The 19,702-nt window shown below is 48.1% G+C and overlaps 1 protein-coding gene across 2 annotated transcripts; it reads right to left on the bottom strand.

Annotated features, from left to right (window-relative positions):
* Positions 1-3,727: 3,727 nt before the first annotated feature.
* SOX21 (SRY-box transcription factor 21) lies at positions 3,728-4,704 on the bottom strand. Of its 2 annotated transcripts, XM_058670684.1 has the most exons (2): positions 4,183-4,652; positions 3,789-4,116 (listed from the first exon to the last, which is right to left on the bottom strand). In XM_058670684.1, the coding sequence occupies exons 1-2, from the start codon at positions 4,617-4,619 to the stop codon at positions 3,789-3,791; spliced, it is 765 nt and encodes a 254-aa protein (XP_058526667.1). In that variant the 5' UTR covers positions 4,620-4,652. The 2 variants fall into 2 exon arrangements, with proteins under 2 accessions (XP_058526666.1, XP_058526667.1); XM_058670683.1 differs by having other exon boundaries at positions 3,728-4,704.
* Positions 4,705-19,702: the final 14,998 nt, after the last annotated feature.

Genomic DNA, 19,702 nt, shown 5'->3' with positions numbered 1-19,702 from the left:
CGGCCCCCGGGAGGATGCTGCGGCCAAGGTCCCGGGCGCCCCCGCCGCGCTGCGCTCTGATTGGCTGGCGTGCGGAGCTCTTTCGGTCCCGGGAACTCGGGGAGAAGTCTCTCCGCCACCTGCGCGCCCGGAGCTCAGGCAAGCCCGGAGCCGCGCCGGGAGAGGCGATCTCGCCGTCTGGTTCTCGTTCTTATTTTATAGGGGGGTGGGGGTGGGGTGGGGGTGGGGGTGGTGATGATGGTGAGACCAGGCAGGGAGAGAAAACCTTCCAGGACTAGACCGCGGCCTGCTCCCCGGCTGCCCCGAAGCCGCCCCCAGGCGCTGCAGCGTCCTCGCCACCTCCCAACTGCGAGGCGCGAGAAGACCAACTTGTTTGCGCGCAGCCGGGCTACTGGCTGGAGTGACCCAAACTCAGTCAACGCTTTCAGGCCAATGGCGAATACCCAAGAAGCGTCGTAGATATTTGGGGGGGGGTGTGTGGAAGTGCGGGAAGTAAGCCGTGGGAGAAGGACTAAAAATTGGAAGAACAAAAAGTAAGGAAGAGAAGGGAGGGAGGGAGAAAGAGAGAGAGCGAGAGAGCGAGAGAGCGCTCTCCAGACAGCAGGTCTGTGCCTTGACCCAGCACGGCAGTGCGCGGGCCACTTGGGACCTCTCTCACCTCGCTCGGCCCCAGCCCTTTCTCCACGCCCTCGGGCCCCGACTCCTGCCCCTGAATTCTGCACCAGTCCCGCTTGGCCAGAGACCCTCTCCAGGGGAGCGACCCCCACCCACTTGCCAGCCAGACCGCCGGAGTCAGAGCTGGCGACAGTCACAGGGCCTTCCGCAGACAGCAACAACAATGAGCTCGGGGGGACGCTACACTCTCCCGGGACACCCAGCCTCCACCGCCCCCAACCCCTTCGTTGGACTCATCTTCCCAGTCCCCCTCCCATTCATCAATCCCTCTGGAGCGTTTCTCGCCGGGAACGCCGACCTCGGGGGACGCTGCGGGGCGGTGGAAGGGTGGGGTGGGGGGCGGTGCGGGGGAACCCTCCAGGCCGGAGGGGCCCAGAGAGGTAACGCTCAGATTTCGGGCTGGGGTGATTTGCAGAGAGCCGCAGGAAGTTGCGTGTTGAGAAGTGCTGGGCGGCTACAAAAGGGAAAGACAAGCCCTGAAAGGATTTAATTAACCGTGTCAGGGATAATTACCCCTGGACAGTCCAAATTAGTTTTGCATAATCGCTCAGAACCATATGAATTAACTTATAATATTGCAAAGAGCTTGGGGAATAACAAGAGAGGGATCGTTTTAACTAGTGAATCAGGGTCAAGCCAGCCAAAGCTGATTCCTCACATTTCCAAAACTTTTCATGGTTTTTAAAACATGATTCCGTTGGGAGGGGGAGAAGAGTCACTTTAAACACTTGGGTAGCTTATAAAGACGCGCAGCTCCCAGACAGTGAGAGTGAGGAGACACTGTCATGTGTGTTTGTGTGTTCAGCTAGTCAATCTTGGTGGGTGGGGGCCAGGGGGATCTTCCTACACACACACACACACACACACACACACACACACACACACACGTCGTCTTTGGCACCCAGTCGTTTCTTTTCTAGCACCAAAATCTCTTAGGATCTCCAATTCTTTTCCAGTGGAGGCTTGTCTAAGTCCTGGAAATTTAACTTTTTGCTTCAAGATGCCTGACACCGGGTTTGTATTTAAATGCAATTAGCATGAAGAATAAAGTTTTCCAGGCGTCAAAAGTTGTACATCGTTGGTAACAGTGATGGACTCCCCAATAAAACAGAAATGTGTAAATAAGGAATACCCTGAAGATACCTAACAAATTACATGACTTTAAGTGGTGAGGCTGCTAACCAGATAAAGTGGTCAGGCAACTTTCTCCTCTGAAAATGTTACTAGAAACTGGTGAAAAGCTTTGAACGCCTGGATGTTTTCAATGGTCTCTTTTCTGGTTCATGAATGCCTTAAAAGAAAAAAAAAAAAAAGATAATACAACTACTTGATTTTTTTAATCTTCTTTCCTATTCACGATTAAAAATGTGATAAATCAGGCTTTTGGCTCTGAATCACAATGGCTTGATTTAGATTTCCTAGTCAATCTATTCCAAAGTGAAACAAAGACTGTCTTTGGAGGATACCTTACACCTCACCTGGACCAGGCACATAAGGGCAATTCAGATAAAAATCTTGTTAGGAACTCAACAAGAAATAGAGGTTTTTTTTTTCCCCCCTCTTTTCCCTGGTTCAGGCTTTATTTAAACTCTTTGTTCAAAAAAAATGAACAGAGTGATGCTTGGATTCTAATGTACAGAGTTCAGACGTCTAATATTAAATTAGATCACACAAGAAAAGCATTTACACATAAAGGTTAAAACCAATAATTAAACTTTTTAAAACTTTATATTACATGAAGCCATATGAAACTAAATACATGTTAGCCAACTTCCTTCACAAACATTAGCCAAAATATATACATTTTAAAAGAAACAAAAAGCTATAATTAAGGAAGGTCCTTTTTGTTTTTCTAAAAATGTGTTTTAACATAATTTTTAAATGAACTGCAAGTAACCTAAAAATAAACTAATCGCGGAGGGGAACTCCAAAACACATGAAAATAGTTCCAGTTGGGGGGAGAAATGCTAGTTGAAAATGAGTGATCTGTCCGAACAATCCGGCGCTTCTCCCTGCCCCCCAGTTATGCTAAATAATAAATATATAATTACCACTCAGACAAAAAAGTCTGATTTAATCAGGTACCATTGCGACTCTGAAATCGTTCCGCAATCTCTAAAAGTTAACTTTAACATTTGCTCCAAATGGGTTTTTTCTTTTGAGTCTAAAACCGACTCAGATCTAGGGCAATGAAAATAACACATTTTCCAAGACTCAGTGATTTCACGAACATGTACACATTTACAAATCTGAAGGCGGACTCGAGCAGACGGGCGGAAAGGGAAGGCTGTGTTTCCCCGGGGTTGGTAAATGGTATCAAAAATGCAAGCCAGGGAGCCTCGGGAGAATTTTCTAGCAGTTTTCTTTCTTCTTTTTTTTTTAAGGGCGAAAATCCAAATAACTTTCATCTCACACATCTTTGGCCGGTGTTTCTGGCTTTCGCGAAAGAGCCACCAGCTCCAATTTGCATGTGGCGTGATAAACAAAAGCAACCACGATCCGCTCACGTACAAAAGACCAGCTTGGAGCTGGTCACTGGTCAAGCATGGATCCGGTCCAGGGGTTCCGCTTGAAAAGAACAGAGATCTGTAAAGTTCATATGGCACAGCCGGGGAGCAAGGTGCTAGGAGGAATCCTGGGAGCGTGTACACACACACACACACACACACACACACACCAGCTCTGCCCGCTCGTGCGCTAGCCACGGAGACCTCACAATCCAGGAGAGGAGAGAGCGAGCAACAAAACCAAAATCGACCAGGAAACTTCCAGCAAGTCAGACTAGGGAAGCCCAGCGCGTCCACAAGTCTCTCCTCCACCCCCGTGGGCCAAAGCGCAACAGGTTCCCGAGTGCAAAGCGACCCCACAGCGGCTGCCAGGCCCAGCTGTCTTATTAGCAGGCGGCTGCTGGCCCCAGGGAGGGTCGGTCGCGATCTTGCGCGTTCACACGCACACTTGCCCCCAGCGCCCTCGGCCTCGGCTTTGGCAAACCTATACAGCTTTTCGCACAGCTCCCGGGCACCTGCCCCGCCGTCCGGGGCGCGAGGCCGCAGGCTCGTACCTATACATATGTACACGCGGCCACGGCGGTCCTGCAAAGGCGGCCCGCAGGGTCATAGAGCCGCGGCGTAGGCCGCAGGGTAAGGGTCCAGCTGAGGCTTCCCCATGCCCGGCAGCAGGATGTAGGCGAGCGGCGGCTGCAGCCCAGGGCTGGGCCAAGCGCTGCAGTTGCACGGGATCATGTAGCCCGGGTTGCCCGGGCTGGGGTGCGAGTGCGTGTGCCCCCCGGCGGCCGCGGCCGCTGCTGCAGCAGCCGCAGCCGCGCCGTGGAAGGCGCCGGCGCCCGCGCTCGGGTAGCCCAGCGACGACGCGTACGGCAGGCCGGACGACGACGACGAGATCTCTGCCATCTTGGAGCCCAGGTCGAGCAGCGAGTAGGGGCTGCCCGCGGCGGCGGCAGCGGCGGCGGCGGCAGCGGCGGCCGCCGACTGCGGGAAGAAGACGCGCGCGGCGGCGGCGGCGGCAGCGGCGGCGGCCTTCTCCGGGTTGGCGAGCAGCGACTCGGGCACCAGGCCGCCGGCCGCGCCCGCGTGCAGCCCGGCGCCCGCCTTAAGTGCAGGATGCTCGGCGTCGGCCACGCCGCCCAGGCCGTAGGGCACGGGGAAGGCGAACTTGTCCTTCTTGAGCAGCGTCTTGGGCTTGCGCCGCGGCCGGTACTTGTAGTCGGGGTGCTCCTTCATGTGCATGGCGCGCAGGCGCTTGGCCTCGTCGATGAACGGCCGCTTCTCCGCCTCGGTGAGCAGCTTCCACTCGGCGCCCAGGCGCTTGCTGATCTCCGAGTTGTGCATCTTGGGGTTTTCCTGGGCCATCTTGCGCCGCTGGGCCCGCGACCACACCATGAAAGCGTTCATGGGCCGCTTGACGTGGTCCACCGGCTTGGACATGCTGTCGCCGTGCCGCGGCTGCAGCGCGCCGCCCGGGCCCTCGCCCCCGGCCAGGAGGAAATCAATGTTGACTGCGCGCCGGACGCCGCTCCCACCCGGGACGAGGGCGCCGGGGCGTCGGCCCAGGGCCACGTAGCGCCGCCGGCCTCCCGGGGCCCTCCGGCTGCAACACTGTAACTTCTCCGGGGCGCCCCCGGCCTGCGGGGGCACCTGGCCTCTGCTTTCCTTGCCGTCCTCCCTCTCTGGCGGCCGGCCGTTGGCTCGCGAGGTCCCCGCAGGTAAGCCGCGGCCCGGCCGAGCTCGCTCCTCGTTTTTCTCTCTCTCTCTCTCAAGTGCAAAGCAGCGGTGAAAGTTGCGTCGAGGCGCCCGCCACCGCGTGCTGCCAAGTGCCAAAGGGGGCTCTCGGCGGCTGGAGTGTTTGGGTTCTCCTCGGTGACTTTCTCATTTGACAGAAGCAGATGGGGTGGGGGAGGAGGGGAGGTGGCCCGCAGCAAAGAGAGAGAGGAGAGAGAGAGAGCGCGAGCGCGAGGGAGAGGAGGGGGAGGCGGGGGAGGGTCCGGGCGCCACGGGAACACAGAACGCCGCGATGGATATAAATACAAATACACCGCGGCCCCGGCGCGCTCTCTCCGACCCGGCCTGGGCGCGCTGATGGCGGTCGCCCTCACCCCAAGCGGCTGGGGTGGAGGGAGGGAGGGGGGAAGTTATCCCCCCCCCTCCGCCAGCACCTGCCTTTCTTGAGTCTTCCTCTCGGGCCGCAGGGCAGGAGGGGCGAGGAGAGAGGTCGGAGGAGGCCGGAGCAAGCCCAGGGTCACCCGGCCTCAGAGGAAATGCTCCCGGCTCTCCAAAGCGCCGCGTCTTCCAGTCCGCTGGGCCATACTGGTTCCGCGCTCTCCAAGCCCCTGCAGGCGCGCCGGCCGACTCGGGCTCCGGGATCAGGCCGGCAGGGAAGGAAGACAGCGCTGCCTGGCGCGCCGGGGGCCGGGCCTGGGCCGCTTTTTCGCTCCTCCCGGCTTCTCGGTTGCAGCCCGGGCACTTGCAACTAACTTCGCCCAAGTTTCCTGCGCCGGCTCCGCCGCGCCCCTTTGGGAGCGCTGGTCTTGTAACGTGCACCCGCCGAAACCCCGCGCCCAGGGCCCCTCTCTGTCTTCGTTCTCCGACCACAGCCCAGCAGGCGTGCCGGCTGGGGTGCTGGAGGAGAGGATTTAAGCGACACGCGCCATCACCTCAGTTCTCAGGTCTGCTCCGGCTCTCCCCACTCGCGCAGCGCAGGGGTCCCTTTATGGCCCAGGCAGCCGCGAGGCCGCTCCGCTGGTGGTAGGAGCTCTCCGCAGCGGCTCAGGTGAGTGTCGTTACCTAGTGTGTGCCCGCCCGCAGCCGGCGCTCGGTGTGCATGTCCAGCCGCGGCTGAGTGTGTATATCTGGGGGCATGTGGAGGAGGTGGAGCCGGGGCCCGCAGGAGGGAGGAGGGACCAGCGGAGCCTCCTCCCGCTCCCACACCCCCAGGACCTCGAATTAACAGGATCCCCTCCGCCCCCGCCCCCTCCCAGTACTCCTCCTCCCACGCCTTTTCACTGGAAAGCAGGTTGAGGCGAGTGGAGTCCAGAGCGCGCCGCGGAGTCTGCGCACTGGTCGGCGTTGGCAACCCCTGGTATCATCCCGGGCTATTCTGGCCGGCCGGCGCTGCACTGGGGATGCAGGCGGAGGCTCGCGGGCGATTGCCAGGAGGAGAGCCTCTACAACCAAGAGGGTTAATCTCGGGGCAGGGGGGCGCACCCTCTGCTGACACTGTGTGGGGATTGTTCGCAAGGGCTCGCTTTCCTTGGAGGTCTGGGTAGTGACTGGCTTCCCGCGTTTTCTTGTCCCGATGATGCGCCCGGGCTGCGATGGAGTGGAGTGTGCAAATGGCCCAGGAGGGACTAAGTGGCCTCTTGACGACACTTTGGAGAGAAGCTGACCCAGGCTGGGAGTATGCACCCTGGACAGGCTACTTAATTCTTACAAAAAAAAAAAAATCTGTTTGTGAATTTTCTTTTAGTTCTCCTTTCACAACCACCTGTGTATTGATGTCTTGGAGGTACACTACTTCCCAGTATCTCCCTTAAATGCAGATATGGGGAAAGTGTTTAAACTTAGTGAGAGGTATAAGTCGTTTCTCTGAAATAAGGAAAAAAACGCATCTCTCCTTTGAACCTGGATTTTCTGATGCGGTTTGGCAATTTTTTCTTCAGTAGTTAGAATGTGTGGTTTTTTTTTCCACGATGCAGAAATCAAGCAGCATAACCTTATTTGTATATGTCTTTTTTTGCCGCTTCGTCTGCTGAGCACGTAGGGTGGTCTGTTTTCAGGGAGAAGTTGCGTAGTACCTTGGAAGCTTGGGCTTGACCTTGCCGTGTGGTCTGTGCAGGCAGGAACTTGTGCACACTTTAGCTCTTGAAGCTGGCATATGAGTTGTGTAGAATCTGTACACACACACACACACACACATACACACACACATATGGGCACAGGGCATTGATTGTAATGACAAACTTGCGAATTGCTTTAAGGCCTTCAGATTTATTAAGATTTAAGCTTGGGTACTTTGGTTCTTTTTCATAATAGTGATGCCTTTTCTACAATTTTAGTTATGAGAATATGGAAGTTTATTTTTCTTTAGAAGTCACATTTACAAATGCCTATTTTGTGCCGGTTATACCCTTGTGTTGCTGAACAATTGGAACGACTTTTCTAGAACCATATCCCTTCACAGGCTATGTAAAGTGCTGTTCACACTGGGTGGAGCAAAGTTAACACACTAGCAGGTGTAATTACACAGACTAGCATATTAACTCTACTGCTTTGTGATGATAAACTACAAAATTATCATCCCTGAGCTTTTAACCTACTAACTTGTATAATAGGTTTGAGACAAAAATATTATACAGTGACACTCAAAGAACGCATGCATAGAAACACAGGCTATGAAAACTGTTATTCATCAAACACTGTGAATAAAGTTATATCTAATTGTGAAGATTATTTTAATGTACAAAAATGGTAAATATGGAGAAAGTTTATTTTGTATTGATGCGTTATTTCATGCTCTTCACATTTAAGTTTTAAAATCTGCAAGAAATACATAGGGAAGAAATGTTTTCATGATTGAAATGCATGCTTACAGGTGCAGTATGGAAATAAGATATGCTAAGTTCCTTGGGTATAGTTTCTGCAATACCGAATGTACAGCATTGTCTGTCTGGAGATTATAGGTGGACTCGAAGGCTCCCAAGTCCAAGGATGTTGAACTGTTGGCAAACAAAAGTGTTGTGAAGACACAATGATTTTATGTGCTTATCTGATTTCCAAATAAAATTTCATCTCATTTCAACATAGGAGAGATTTGGTTTTGAGTGTCAGTTTTGGGGGAATCCTTTCTGAACCCTTCACCGCCAAGGAGAGCACTCAGAACAAATTGTGTGTTGAAGGAAGGCAGTGTGGCCTCCCAGTTCTTACCCAGCCTCTTCATTCCTGGCCTAAATTGTAGTGAGCTTCTACACAGCACCTGACTACCAAGTGGTAAATTCACTTTTTAATTTTTTCACCTGGGAGGAGTCTTCCAAAAGTTGCTGGAAACTGAGTATTGTGAAGAGATCTAGATTTCAAGACTTTTTTCTTCTTTTTTTGCTTTGTAAAAAGTTTACCTGTTAATTTCCTTTTTCCGTGAATGTTTTGCAGTCCATCTGTGAGTAGTGTTTGAATTGTTAGAATGTTGTTATTATTATTATTATTTGCTCTTGTGTGATTTTACACCAAACATGAAGAATACCAGTATATAAGAAAGAAAATAGTCTCTGTTAGTAAAAAGGAAAAACAAATGGAGAAAGAATTCGAGATTTGCTGGGTTTTATCTTGCCCACTTTTGATGGTAAGCACCCAGAGACCCATGTGATATGATCAGTAGGCTCTGTATATGTCCGTATTATCCCTCTGGCCACAGTAATGTCTGATACAACAAAATCGTCTAATCAGAGCTAGCCAGTCTGAGAACAACTTGGTGAAAAGTCACTTTCTTTTCTTCTTAGGTTGTCTCCAGGAAATGGTTTCCTTTCAATTCTAAAACTTTCACTAGGAGGCAGCAATGAGGTGCCTGGGGAATTAGAAACCTACCTTGGCAGCACCAGCTAGTCTGGCTTGTTTTCCCTTTCTCTTCCAAAAGGAGCCGAGAATGCTCAGGTTTCCAAGCAAACTAGAGCATTTTCTTCCCATTTTTCCATCTCCGTCAGGTTGTTTCCCCTACATGTCTCCCTGTTGGAGTTTCCTGTAACCATGCAGGTGAAGGCAAGCCCAGGGGGTCCTCAGGAGACCACAGGGCACAGATGGGCAGTGAAAGTGATGCCTTCTAGATGCAGAAGCCAAATCCTCACACCCAGGACACTGAGCAGCAGCCATCATGGTCAGAGGACGCTGGGGAGTCTGTTCTTCAGCAACCCCCATGGGAGTACTCTTAAGCCTTCATACCTGCATTAAAGTCATACAGCCTGTTTGTCCTGTTAAAAAGGAAATGAGCAACCCGTGGGCACAGCCAACCTTGACCTTTGTCAGCTCTGTAGCCCTGTTGCTGTTAGTGCCCTGAAGAGGAGGGGTCCCTGACACAGGGTCTACATACAAGCTCGAGAGACAAGAGCAGCTGTGTGACAGGAGCCCAGAGCTGCAGAAACAACCCTTTGCCGCTACTTTTTTCATCCAGAGTTCTCCATCCTGTTATTCTCACTGCTCCTGAAGCCGTGAATACAGATTCATGATGGAGAATTCATCCTTTCACCTTAGGAGTGCTTGAGCAGGGCAGCAATTTCATTCTATTCGTTCTTATCTTTTTAATTTATTTTCATTGGCTTAAGAGGAACAGGAGAGAGAGAGAGAGAGAGAGAGAGAGAGAGAGAGAGAGAGAGAGATCTTTCATCTGCTGCTTTATTCCTCCTAGAACAGCCAGGACCAAGCCAGAAGCCAGAAACTGCATCCATGTCTCTTACCTCGGCGGCAGGGGCAGGAGCGCTTGAACTATCATCCACTGCCTCCCAGAGTCTGTTGGCAGAAAGCAAGATCTAAAGGGGAGAAACCAGGACTCAAACTGGTACTAAGGCTAGGGTCACAGCTGTCAGGGTTGGGCCAGGCTGGGCCAGGAGCTACCATGTGGGTCTCCCACATAGTTGTCAGACACTCAAACTGTCTTCCGCTGCTTTCCCAGGCTGTTAGCAGGGAGTGGAATCCGAAGCGAAGCAGTCTGTTTTTTCCTTCCACATCCACACTGCTGGGGTCAACCATTCAGATGAAGCTTCCAACCCCAGAATGTTCCACTGTCCAACTCATTTGCTAAGCGGTTTGCTTCCTGGCTGTCAAGTTACTAATGATTAACGATGCCGCACCTTTTACAGGAATGATCTTAGTTAACTTTCAGAAAAATCCTAGGACTGAAGAGTTCCCATCTGCAACTCACAGATTGCGGAATGGAGCCTTAGAGCAAAGAAGTGAGGAACTTGCCCCATGTCCCAGCACCCTACATGGGAGAATGAAGATTGGAGCCAAGTTCAGGGCCCTCACTATGACCAAACTGCTTTGTGTCTAGTGCAAAGCTTTGCAGGTTGTGGGGTCAGCTGCTCAGATCTTCCTTGCACAGGCTGTCACACACTCACTGAGGGTATGCCCAGCGACAGGCTCTCAGGAGGAGGTTTCCAAGTCCCATCTGAAAGACCCTGCTGCCCCGCCCCACGCCCCACGGTCTCCTGAGCTGCTGTGCTGCCAGCTCTCCCCTTTCTCTGTGCTCAGACAAGATTTCATCTTGGCTACAGTCCACTATCCCTCACTGCCTTAGCCAGCACCGAGTGTTTGGAAACGCCCAGTAAGCCAGATGTTGCTTTTTATTCCCATAGCCAAGGGCTACTAAAGGCTGCCCCTAACAGTGCTGCCTGTCTCCGTCTGCCCTCCAAGCTTACGTGTCCACCTGTCCTCTCCATCTCCCTAGTTTCCACCTTTCTTTTATGAACCACAAATACACAATTAGTTTCCTCACAGTTGCTGAGTCATGACAGACTCATAATGGCTCATTGATGACTTTTATTTACTTATGTATAATAATTTAACTGGGGCCAGTCTTGTGGCATGGCATGCTATGTCTCTGTCTGCGGTGCTATAATCACATATTGGAACCCTGGCCGCTCCACTTTTGATCCAGACCCCTGCTAAAAGCCTGGAAAAGCAGCAGCAGATGGTTCAAGTTGTTGGGCCCCTGCACCCACATGGCAGACCCAGAAGAAGCTTATGGCTCCTGGCTTTGGACCAGCCCAGCTGCAGTCATTGTGGGCATTTGAGGAGTGAACAAGCAGATGGGAGATCTCTCTAATTCTGCCTTTCAAATAAAGAAATCTTAAAAAATAATTTATCTAATATCTACAAATTCAATATCCAAAATAAGATGTGTTTGTAAGCCTGTATCTAACTAAATAATTTCTTTTGTTTTAAAGATTTATTCATTTTTATTGGAAAGGTAGATTTACAGAGAGAAGAGAGAGAAGAAGCTTCTGTTGGTTCACTCCCCAAATGCCTGCCACAGCCAGAGCTGAGCCAATGCCAAGCTAGGAGCCAGGAGCTTCCTCCGATCTCCCTTGTGGATGCAGGGTTCCAAGGGTTTGGACTGTCCTTCAATGCTTTCCCAGGTCATAAGCAAAGATCTGGATGGGAAATGGAGCAGTCAAGACACAAACCGTGCCCATGTGGGATCCTGTTGCTTGAAGAGGATGAATTAGCCATTTGAGCCACTGTGCCAGACCCTAACTAAACAATATCCCCAGGAAAGTATCCATTTGTCTCCCCAATTCAATTAAACCATTTTTTAAAATTCCTTTGGTTTTTTTTAAAAATAGTTTTCTCATCTAGAGATAGCCTTTTAAAAGCATGTTTTTGTTTCACTTTTTAAAAAAGATTTATTTATTTGAAAGGCAGAGGAAGAGGAGGGAGGGAAAGAGAGAGAGAGAGAGAGAGAGAGAGAGAGAGAGAAAACTGAGAGAAAACTCGCTCTTCCATCTGCTGGTTCATTTCCCAATTGCCTGCATTGGCTGGGACAGGACCAGTCCAGAGCCAAGAGGCAAGAACACCCTCCAAGACGCCCACATGGGTGACAGGGGCCCAAACACTTGTGTCATCATCCAGTGCCTTCCCAAATGTACTAACAGGGAGCTGGATCAGAAGTGGAGCAGCAGAACTTGAACCAGCACTCATATGGCATGCCAGCATTGCAGACAATAGCCTAACCCATTGAACCCCATTGTCAGCCCTTTTCACTTTTATTTTAGGTTATGAAAGTTTTTTATAGGGGCCTGGCACAGTATCCTAGTGGCTAATGTCCTTGCCTTGCATGCGCTGGGATCCCATATGGGCTCCAGTTCATGTTCTGGCAGTCCCACTTCCCATCCAGCTCCCTGCTTGTGGCTTGGGAAAGCAACCGAGGGTGACCCAAAGCCTTGGGATCCTGCACCCGTGTGGGAGACCCAGAAGAAGCTCCTGGCTCCCGACTTTCTATCGGTGCAGTTCTGGCCATTGCAGCCACTTGGGGAGTGAATCAGCAAACGGAAGATCTTCCTTTCTGTCTCTCCTCTCTGTATATTTGACTTTCCAATAAAAATAAATAAATCTTAAAAAAGTTTTCATTAGTTAAACATATATAGTCTGTATTGATGAGCTTATTTGTGAATATTGTTTCGATTCAGCAATGTTACAGTGCATCACAAGAGCTTATTCATCTTATTTGCTATCTAATATTCCACTTTGTAAATGTACCATAGTTTACTGCTTATACTCTCACTAGTTTATAACTTTGTAAATATAAGATTATTGTTTATAATCCCAATAGTTTATAATCTTGTTAGCTGATCAATATATCTTTGCTGGAGTGATCTAGAAGGTATCCGATTTGGGCTCAGTTATGAACTCCAGGGTGCTTACTGCAGTGCATGGTACCCAGCTGGCTTTGATGAAGCTGGGCCAGCCTTTGATTCCATCCTTCTCAAGGGTTTTGATGGCATTTCAAAGATTCTGAAGAGCAAGATGAAAGCCAAAAGGAAAGAAGAACCGAACTCTACTTTCCAGAGACAATGTGTGGATGCTTTGTTTATTGGCCTTAGACAAACATTTCCTCCTAAATTTGTCCAATGGAAGTCTGGAGAAAAGCCTGTCTAGTGGATCAAAGAGAGAGACGGAACCTGAAGCAGGAACCGTGAAACCCAAGGAGATGGACACCATCAAGGACATCCACCAAACAGGGGGCGCCCAGGGCCCCTGAAAGGCACCAGGCAGGGCGCAGTGACCACCCCTGGAGAAGCACCAGGCAGGGAGCAGTGACCGCCCCTGGAGAAGCACCAGGCAGGGAGCACTGACCGCCCCTGGAGAAGCACCAGGCAGGGAGCACTGACCGCCCCTGGAGAAGCACCAGGCAGGGAGCACTGACCGCCCCTGGAGAAGCACCAGGCAGGGAGCACTACCCCTGGAGAAGCACCAGGCAGGGAGCACTGACCGCCCCTGGAGAAGCACCAGGCAGTGACCACCCCTGGAGAAGTGTATGAGACTTCAGCGAGTAGACAGTGGCAGTTTGTAAGACTCCTTGTGTATTACACCTGGTGACTGTGCCAGGCTTTCCAACTTTTATGATGCTTTGTTAGAACTCTCATTTTGGTGGAATGTACCTGCTGTTTAAGAGTGGGTATAGCCCCATCTTGCTTTCTGGGTGAACAGATTTTTTTTTTCCTTAAAAAAAGCTATTTGTTTATAAGAAAAATATCTATTTTGTAAACATTTCATAGCTTATTGCTTACTCTTCTGTTGGTGAGCATGCAGGTTTTTTTTTTTACCGTTGTAAAACGGCAGCTGCAAGCGTTTCTGTTCATATCGACTACTGTGTATATTCATAGGCATACAACTCACTTCATGCTTTCCTCTGTTTTTGCTTATATTTCAGTTCACTTTTGATTTTTTCCCAGGAATTTTGAGAGGATTCCTAAAAAAAAAATAATGTTTTGTGTATGGGCCGGCAGTGTGGTGTAGCAGAGAAAGCTACAAATATCACATATGAATGCTGGTTCAAGTCCTGGCTGCTCCACTTCAATCCTGCTCTCTGCTAAAGTGCCTGGAAAAGCAGTGGAGGATGACCTAGGTGCTTAGGCCACTGCAATCACATGGGAGACTCCGAAATGATTGTACCTCCTTGCTTCGGACTGTCTCAGCTCTGGACATTGTGGCCATTTGGGAGGGGGAAGCAGTGGATGGACCATCGGATTTTCTGTATTTGCTCTCTGTAACTGTCTTTAAATGAATATAAATCTTTTAAAAATAAATATATTTAGATCCAAGCTTTTATCAATGGAAGAGTTTATCATACCAGTACTATTTATCCATCTGAAATTTTTGTTAACATAATGTAAGAATGGATTTCTTTCCGTTTTAGATCCACTCATTGAAAACACTGCTTGTTTATGCTGCCCCTGAGTGTGGCTTCTACTAAAAATAAAATTCATGGAGTTTGGTTTCTGAGCTCTCTGTTTTGCTTCATAATTTTCAATTTTTGTACCAGTATTGTTCTCTGTCAGTTCTGCTTAGGGCTGGCCAGCCTCGCCCGTGTGGTCCATCCAAGTCCTTAAGTGCAAATTGCTTGTTTTAGCTAATGGCATCGCACTGCCTTCCCTTAGAGGCAGGACAAAAGAGCCTCTGAGCAACATTCCACAATTCCTTCTGGGTTTGTCAGTGGGGTGTAGGAAGAGCCCACTAAGCAGGACCTCTGAGATGTTAAAGATTGGTGATTAGCCTGAGAGCCATCTGCATGCAGTCAGTCCTGGAAGTCCTGGAAGGTTGACCAGTGACCTCAGTGGATTTACGATACTGTATCTTAATGTCTTTGTGCATTGAAGTGTTTCTAAATACTAGGTTCCTAGTTGATATGTCCTTTGGATCATTATCAGCCTCCACTTTCACATTCCAGTCAGTTCTCTGGAGTGGCTAGACGCTACCATCATACACGTGCCTGAAGAATTGCTTTCCAGTGCACTTTTAAGTAGCATCTGACATTAATGCGTGCACTTTGTCTATTAGCAGGTATACCTATTGCTGTCGGACATAGCCCTGTATTGATAACATTCGTTTGTTTGCTTTAGAGGAAAGAGGGCTGTCTTTGTATCACAGGGCTTACTTACTTTGTAATGAAACTCTGCTTTTGTTATTAGGACACACAGGAGTTAGGAGGCTGGCAACAACCTGATTGGAAAAATACTGGCTGATAGACTTATCGATAACAGTATGGAGTTGCTTTAGCTATAACCTACTCCCTGCTTTGAGCTTCCCCCATACCCTGGGTCAGTTATCCTAGTAAAGGCCTTTGGTTACAACCGCTAACCCTTGTGGTGTGTTTCTTCATATAGCTATAAACATGGCAGTGTCAGGGACCATATCTTATTGATCTATGTGTATCTCAGCACCTAGCGAGGTTCCTGGAATCAAATGAGAGCTTCATAAATTGTTGGTGAATGAATTAACCAGTCAAGTGCTGTAAGTCTGAGCTTGCACAGCCCAGGAGAAAAAAGAGGTTGAGGATCTAACCTCATGATTCAGATACAGGATTATCAAGGTAATCTTAATTAATGAATGAAGTCTAGAGTAGTGCGGGAGACAGATGACTTAAATAATGCTTTTGATACCCCAAGTAAAACTCCCACATTCTTTACCTTCCATCATCAAGACTTTTCGATTAGGATCTATCCTACACTCTTCTCGTGAACAATTTGGCCTTTATTTCATTTCTTAATCGTGAATTGCTTTTGAGATCATCATGTCTATAGCAAATGCAACAGCAGCTTTTAAGTTGCAAGTGGAGGAGTCACTTAGCTTTTTTTTTTAAAAAAGGTTTATTTTATTTTTTTGAAAGTCAGATATACAGAGAGGAGGAGAGACAGAGAGGAAGATCTTTTATCTGATGATTCACTCCCCAAGTGGTGGCAATGACTGGAGCTGAGCCCATCCAAAGCCAGGAGCCAGGACTTTCTTCCAGGTCTCCCACATGGTTGCAGGGTCAAGTTTCTTGTCTATAAAGTGAAATTTGTTATTGAATTAAATCATGATGTATTTTTATAAAATGAATGGAATATTTGAAGATAAGTTATTGGGACTGGAGTTGTGGTTCAGTGAGTTAACACATTGCCTACAATTCTGGCATCCCATATGGGTGGCTGTTTGAGTCCCAACCGCTCCACTTTCAACCCAGCTTCCTGCCGATACACCCAGAAAAGCAATAGAAAATGACCCAAGTTGCCACCACCTGCTAAATTCAAGCTCCTAGCTTGAATAACCTGGCACTGGTTATTTCAGCCATTTGGGGAGTGAATTAGTGAATGGGAGATTCTTTCTCTCTAACTGTGCCTGTCAAATAAGTCTCTTTTTGAAAAAAAAATTTAAAAGACTACTTATGCATGTTTTTACTGGATACATTCTTTTAAAAGGTCATTCTTTTTTGACCAATGCCTTTATTATAAATGATGTAACTTTTACTCTATGAATGTTTTGTATCTGCAACAAGGAGCATTCAGAGAACTTTCACCTGCATCCATAGTACCTTCCCTAATGCTCCACTGAACTGCAAAACAGGGGCTTGAGAAGAGAACAGATGAAGAGTACTTAAATATCTTGTTTTGGGGCCAGCATGATAGCTCAACTGGCTAATCTTCCAACTTAAGTGCCAGAATCTTATATAGGCACCGGTTCGTGTCCTGGCTGCCCCACTTCTCACCCAGCTCCCTACACATGTTCTGGAAAAATAGTGGAGAATGACCCAAAGCTTTGGGACCTTGCACCAGCATGGGAGACTGGATGAGGCTCCTGGCTTCTGGCTTCTGGCTTCAGATCAGCTCAGCTTCAGCCATTCTAGTCATTAGGGGAGTGAAGCAGTGAGTGAAAGATCTTTTTCCCTGTCTCTTCTCTCTCTGAATCTGCCTTTCCAATGAGCATAAATACATGTTGAAAAACAAATTTGTTTTTAAACTCCTGCTGTGGATTGAATCATGTATACTCCCCCCCCCAATTCATATGTTGAAGCATTAACTCCGTGTGTGGCTGCATTGTGAGATGAAACATTTAAGGAAATGACTAAGGTGAAGCAGGGTTGTGGTGGGGTTCTGATCTGATGAGTATCCTTAAGAAAGAAAGAAAAAGGAAAGAAAGAAATACATGAAGCACAGGCAGTAGAGAGCATGTCTCTGTGTCCACACTCTCAGGAAAGGTCGTGTGAAGACACAGTAGCCCTCTACTGCTGGGAAGAAAGTCCCCGCCAGAAGGAAAATCCTGCCGACGCCTGAACAGTGGACTGTCCACCCTCCAGAATGGCGAGAACACATTTCTGCAGCTGTTTTAGCTGTCCAGTCTATATGGTACCTTGTTATCCCAACCTAGGTTGGCTGGTAGAATTTCTGAACTGTTTTATATTTTACATTGAAAAATTTTTTATTAACTTTTTTTTTCACACACACAAACCAGTAATTGTAACTCTCACCCATTGACAATCGCACCTTCACCCACCTAAGACCAAGGATTTCATTCTGGAGCAGATACACCTTCATTGTCCTCAAATTATAAAGGTTCCTTTAATAAGAACATAAGAAGTTAATGGTAAAAACTGTGAATGTTTAATCCTTTCTCTTTGGCCAGCAGATATGGGACTGCTGAACTGAGTACAGTAATCTGGGAGCTTGAGACAGGGAGTTTGGAGGACCAAGCAGATGCTTAAGCACATTTACCTTCTTCTATATCAACATAGACTTTTTAGTGGCTGCTCCCAGTGGCATGAGTTCCATGGCTTTTAGTTTGGTGGTAGATTAAAGATTGAGGAAGTTTTTATTTCTTCTTCACTGAGAACCAAGGTCTAGTAACTCACCACCAGAATCTGGACTGGCCTTAGTGGCTTACTTGACCAATCTCACAATCTCCCATAGCATAAGGGTCATTTTGCAGCTTCTACCTGGGTCGCTTGGTTTCTGGGAGAGAACTGCCATGACTCTGAAGACTTATTCTAGAGACATAATGTGGTAGGTAGCACATGGATTCAAGCCCTCTCGCCACCCCTGCCAAGGAATCAGACATGAGAAAAATGCCGTCTTGCTCCTGCAAAGTGACCCATCCATCAGTAGCGCTTCATCCAGAGACCTCTGTCATGCACATGAGATAGAGACTCGCCCTGCTGAGCCCTGCACCAGGATGCTGAGATGTGGTCTACTCTTGCTCTATGAAGCCACTGGGTTTAGGGATAGTTTTTATACAGATCTAGATATCAAAATAACCAAACCAACCCATCTACCTATTCACAAGTTTATTATGTTGGAGAATCTTTCAGTTCCTTTTAATCCCGAAGAGGCAGATACCTGTATCAACAATAGGAGGTAAAAGCCTGTGGGAGGAGACTTTTATCTCAGTTCAGAGAAAGTGGAATTTTTTAGTTTACAAGTCATATTTTTCTAAAACTAGACAATTTGGTTGCAGGGAAAGTTGGGGGGACGTTATCTAGGAGCCCTCCGCGTGGCTAGGTGCCTTCTGTTGTAATCTTTTCTTGTCCCCAGTGATGACCGTTAATTCTCCATTAGGGAAAACAGTTAACCTTTCCTTACTTACTGCCCAGAAACAGTTCTGTTTTCCAGATTTCCTGGAGTAGCCAGTCAGGCATGCACAAGGAGACTGACAAGCTGCCCGTGATCACGTACGTCAGTTTTCATCTGTGTGATCACACTTAAAGGGAAACTCTCGAAAAAGCAAAATCATCCAAATCTATAATGTCATATCATTTCCATTAAAAAAAAAGTGTAACTAAATCTAATGTGTTATATTCATTCCTTGGTAATACGGATGCATCGTTGCCAGGATTCAGGAGTCATTCAGCATATATTGAGGACTGCAATGTTTTAGCTTTTAAACTCCATCTTGTTTAAATTTCAAAGTACATGTAGATCTAGTTTATTCTGGATTGAGAAAACATTCTGCATCTGACTTAAGGGCAAGTTCTGAAGCTCGCGAGGATCTTGTGAGGGAAGGGCAAGGACAGAAGCAGAAGGTATGACTGGAGGAGCCAACCTTAAAGCAAAAACTACGTGAAGCCGTGCGCACCCCTGATGTTTGTTTGCTGAGGTTCCATCCTCCTCACTTTAGCCCCGGGCTTTTTGCTTTCATCTCTTGTTCAGAATGTTGCCTAAGGGAAATATTAGTAATGTCTGCAGAGACGGATTAATAAATTCCATTGCTGACTGGACTCTGCTCAATCTGACGAATCAGTGGTTTTGTGGTTTTTTTGAAATCAGTGGAGCCCGTCAATTAAAACACATGCTGCAATTAATGTTTTAATTATGCGCACCCCGAAGAGGACACTACGGCAGAGAATAAGCAACATGTGTTTGAAAAGGCAGGTAGGAACAGCACATACAGGGAACACTGAACTGCGCATCAATTAGGCTATCTCTGCACTCCACGTTTCCTTCATAAGCGTTGCCAGCTTCGCCCGCAGAGCCTCAGTCTGCACATGTGTGAAATGGTGATAATAATACCTGTCTTCGCTAATGCATAATGTTGGGCAGATCAGAATGGAATGAAACAATGCAAATGAATGGTAAAATGTTACTTTTCAGATAAAGCACCTGGCAACTGGTCAAACCCAGAATAGCAAAGAGGTGAACCTGGTTGGCCTGGGGCAGGGGAAGCCAGGGTTGGAATTTAGGATGAGGTGGGAGGGATCTCTGACATGGAATTGCCCAGAGCTGTTACTGCTATCTCTTTCCCTTGGGATGGATGTTTGTTTTTAGTTTAGGTCATGTGGTAGGGATTATTTACTCTCCCTGCTCCACATTCGCTTTCATTCTCAATGCCCTTCCTTTTAACTGTTTCAGAACATTAATAGTCAACTGTCAAAGTGAATTTTCCTGTGATAGGAGGAAAATTGACTGTTTATTAACGTATAATTTCATCCCACACGATTAACCCAAATAAGGTGTATCATTCAATTTTTCTAGTATCTTCACCAAACTGCCTAATCATTA

Source organism: Ochotona princeps, chromosome 12 (assembly GCF_030435755.1).
Source record: "Ochotona princeps isolate mOchPri1 chromosome 12, mOchPri1.hap1, whole genome shotgun sequence".
NCBI classification, from domain to species: Eukaryota; Metazoa; Chordata; class Mammalia; order Lagomorpha; family Ochotonidae; genus Ochotona; species Ochotona princeps.
Note: the sequence above shows the minus strand (reverse complement) of the source record. Positions and strands in the feature narration are given on the sequence as shown.

Excerpts from the sequence above, each read along its gene's own strand:
- SOX21 (XM_058670683.1), bottom strand. The coding sequence starts at position 4,619 with ATGTCCAAGCCGGTGGACCACGTCAAGCGGCCCATGAACGCTTTCATG.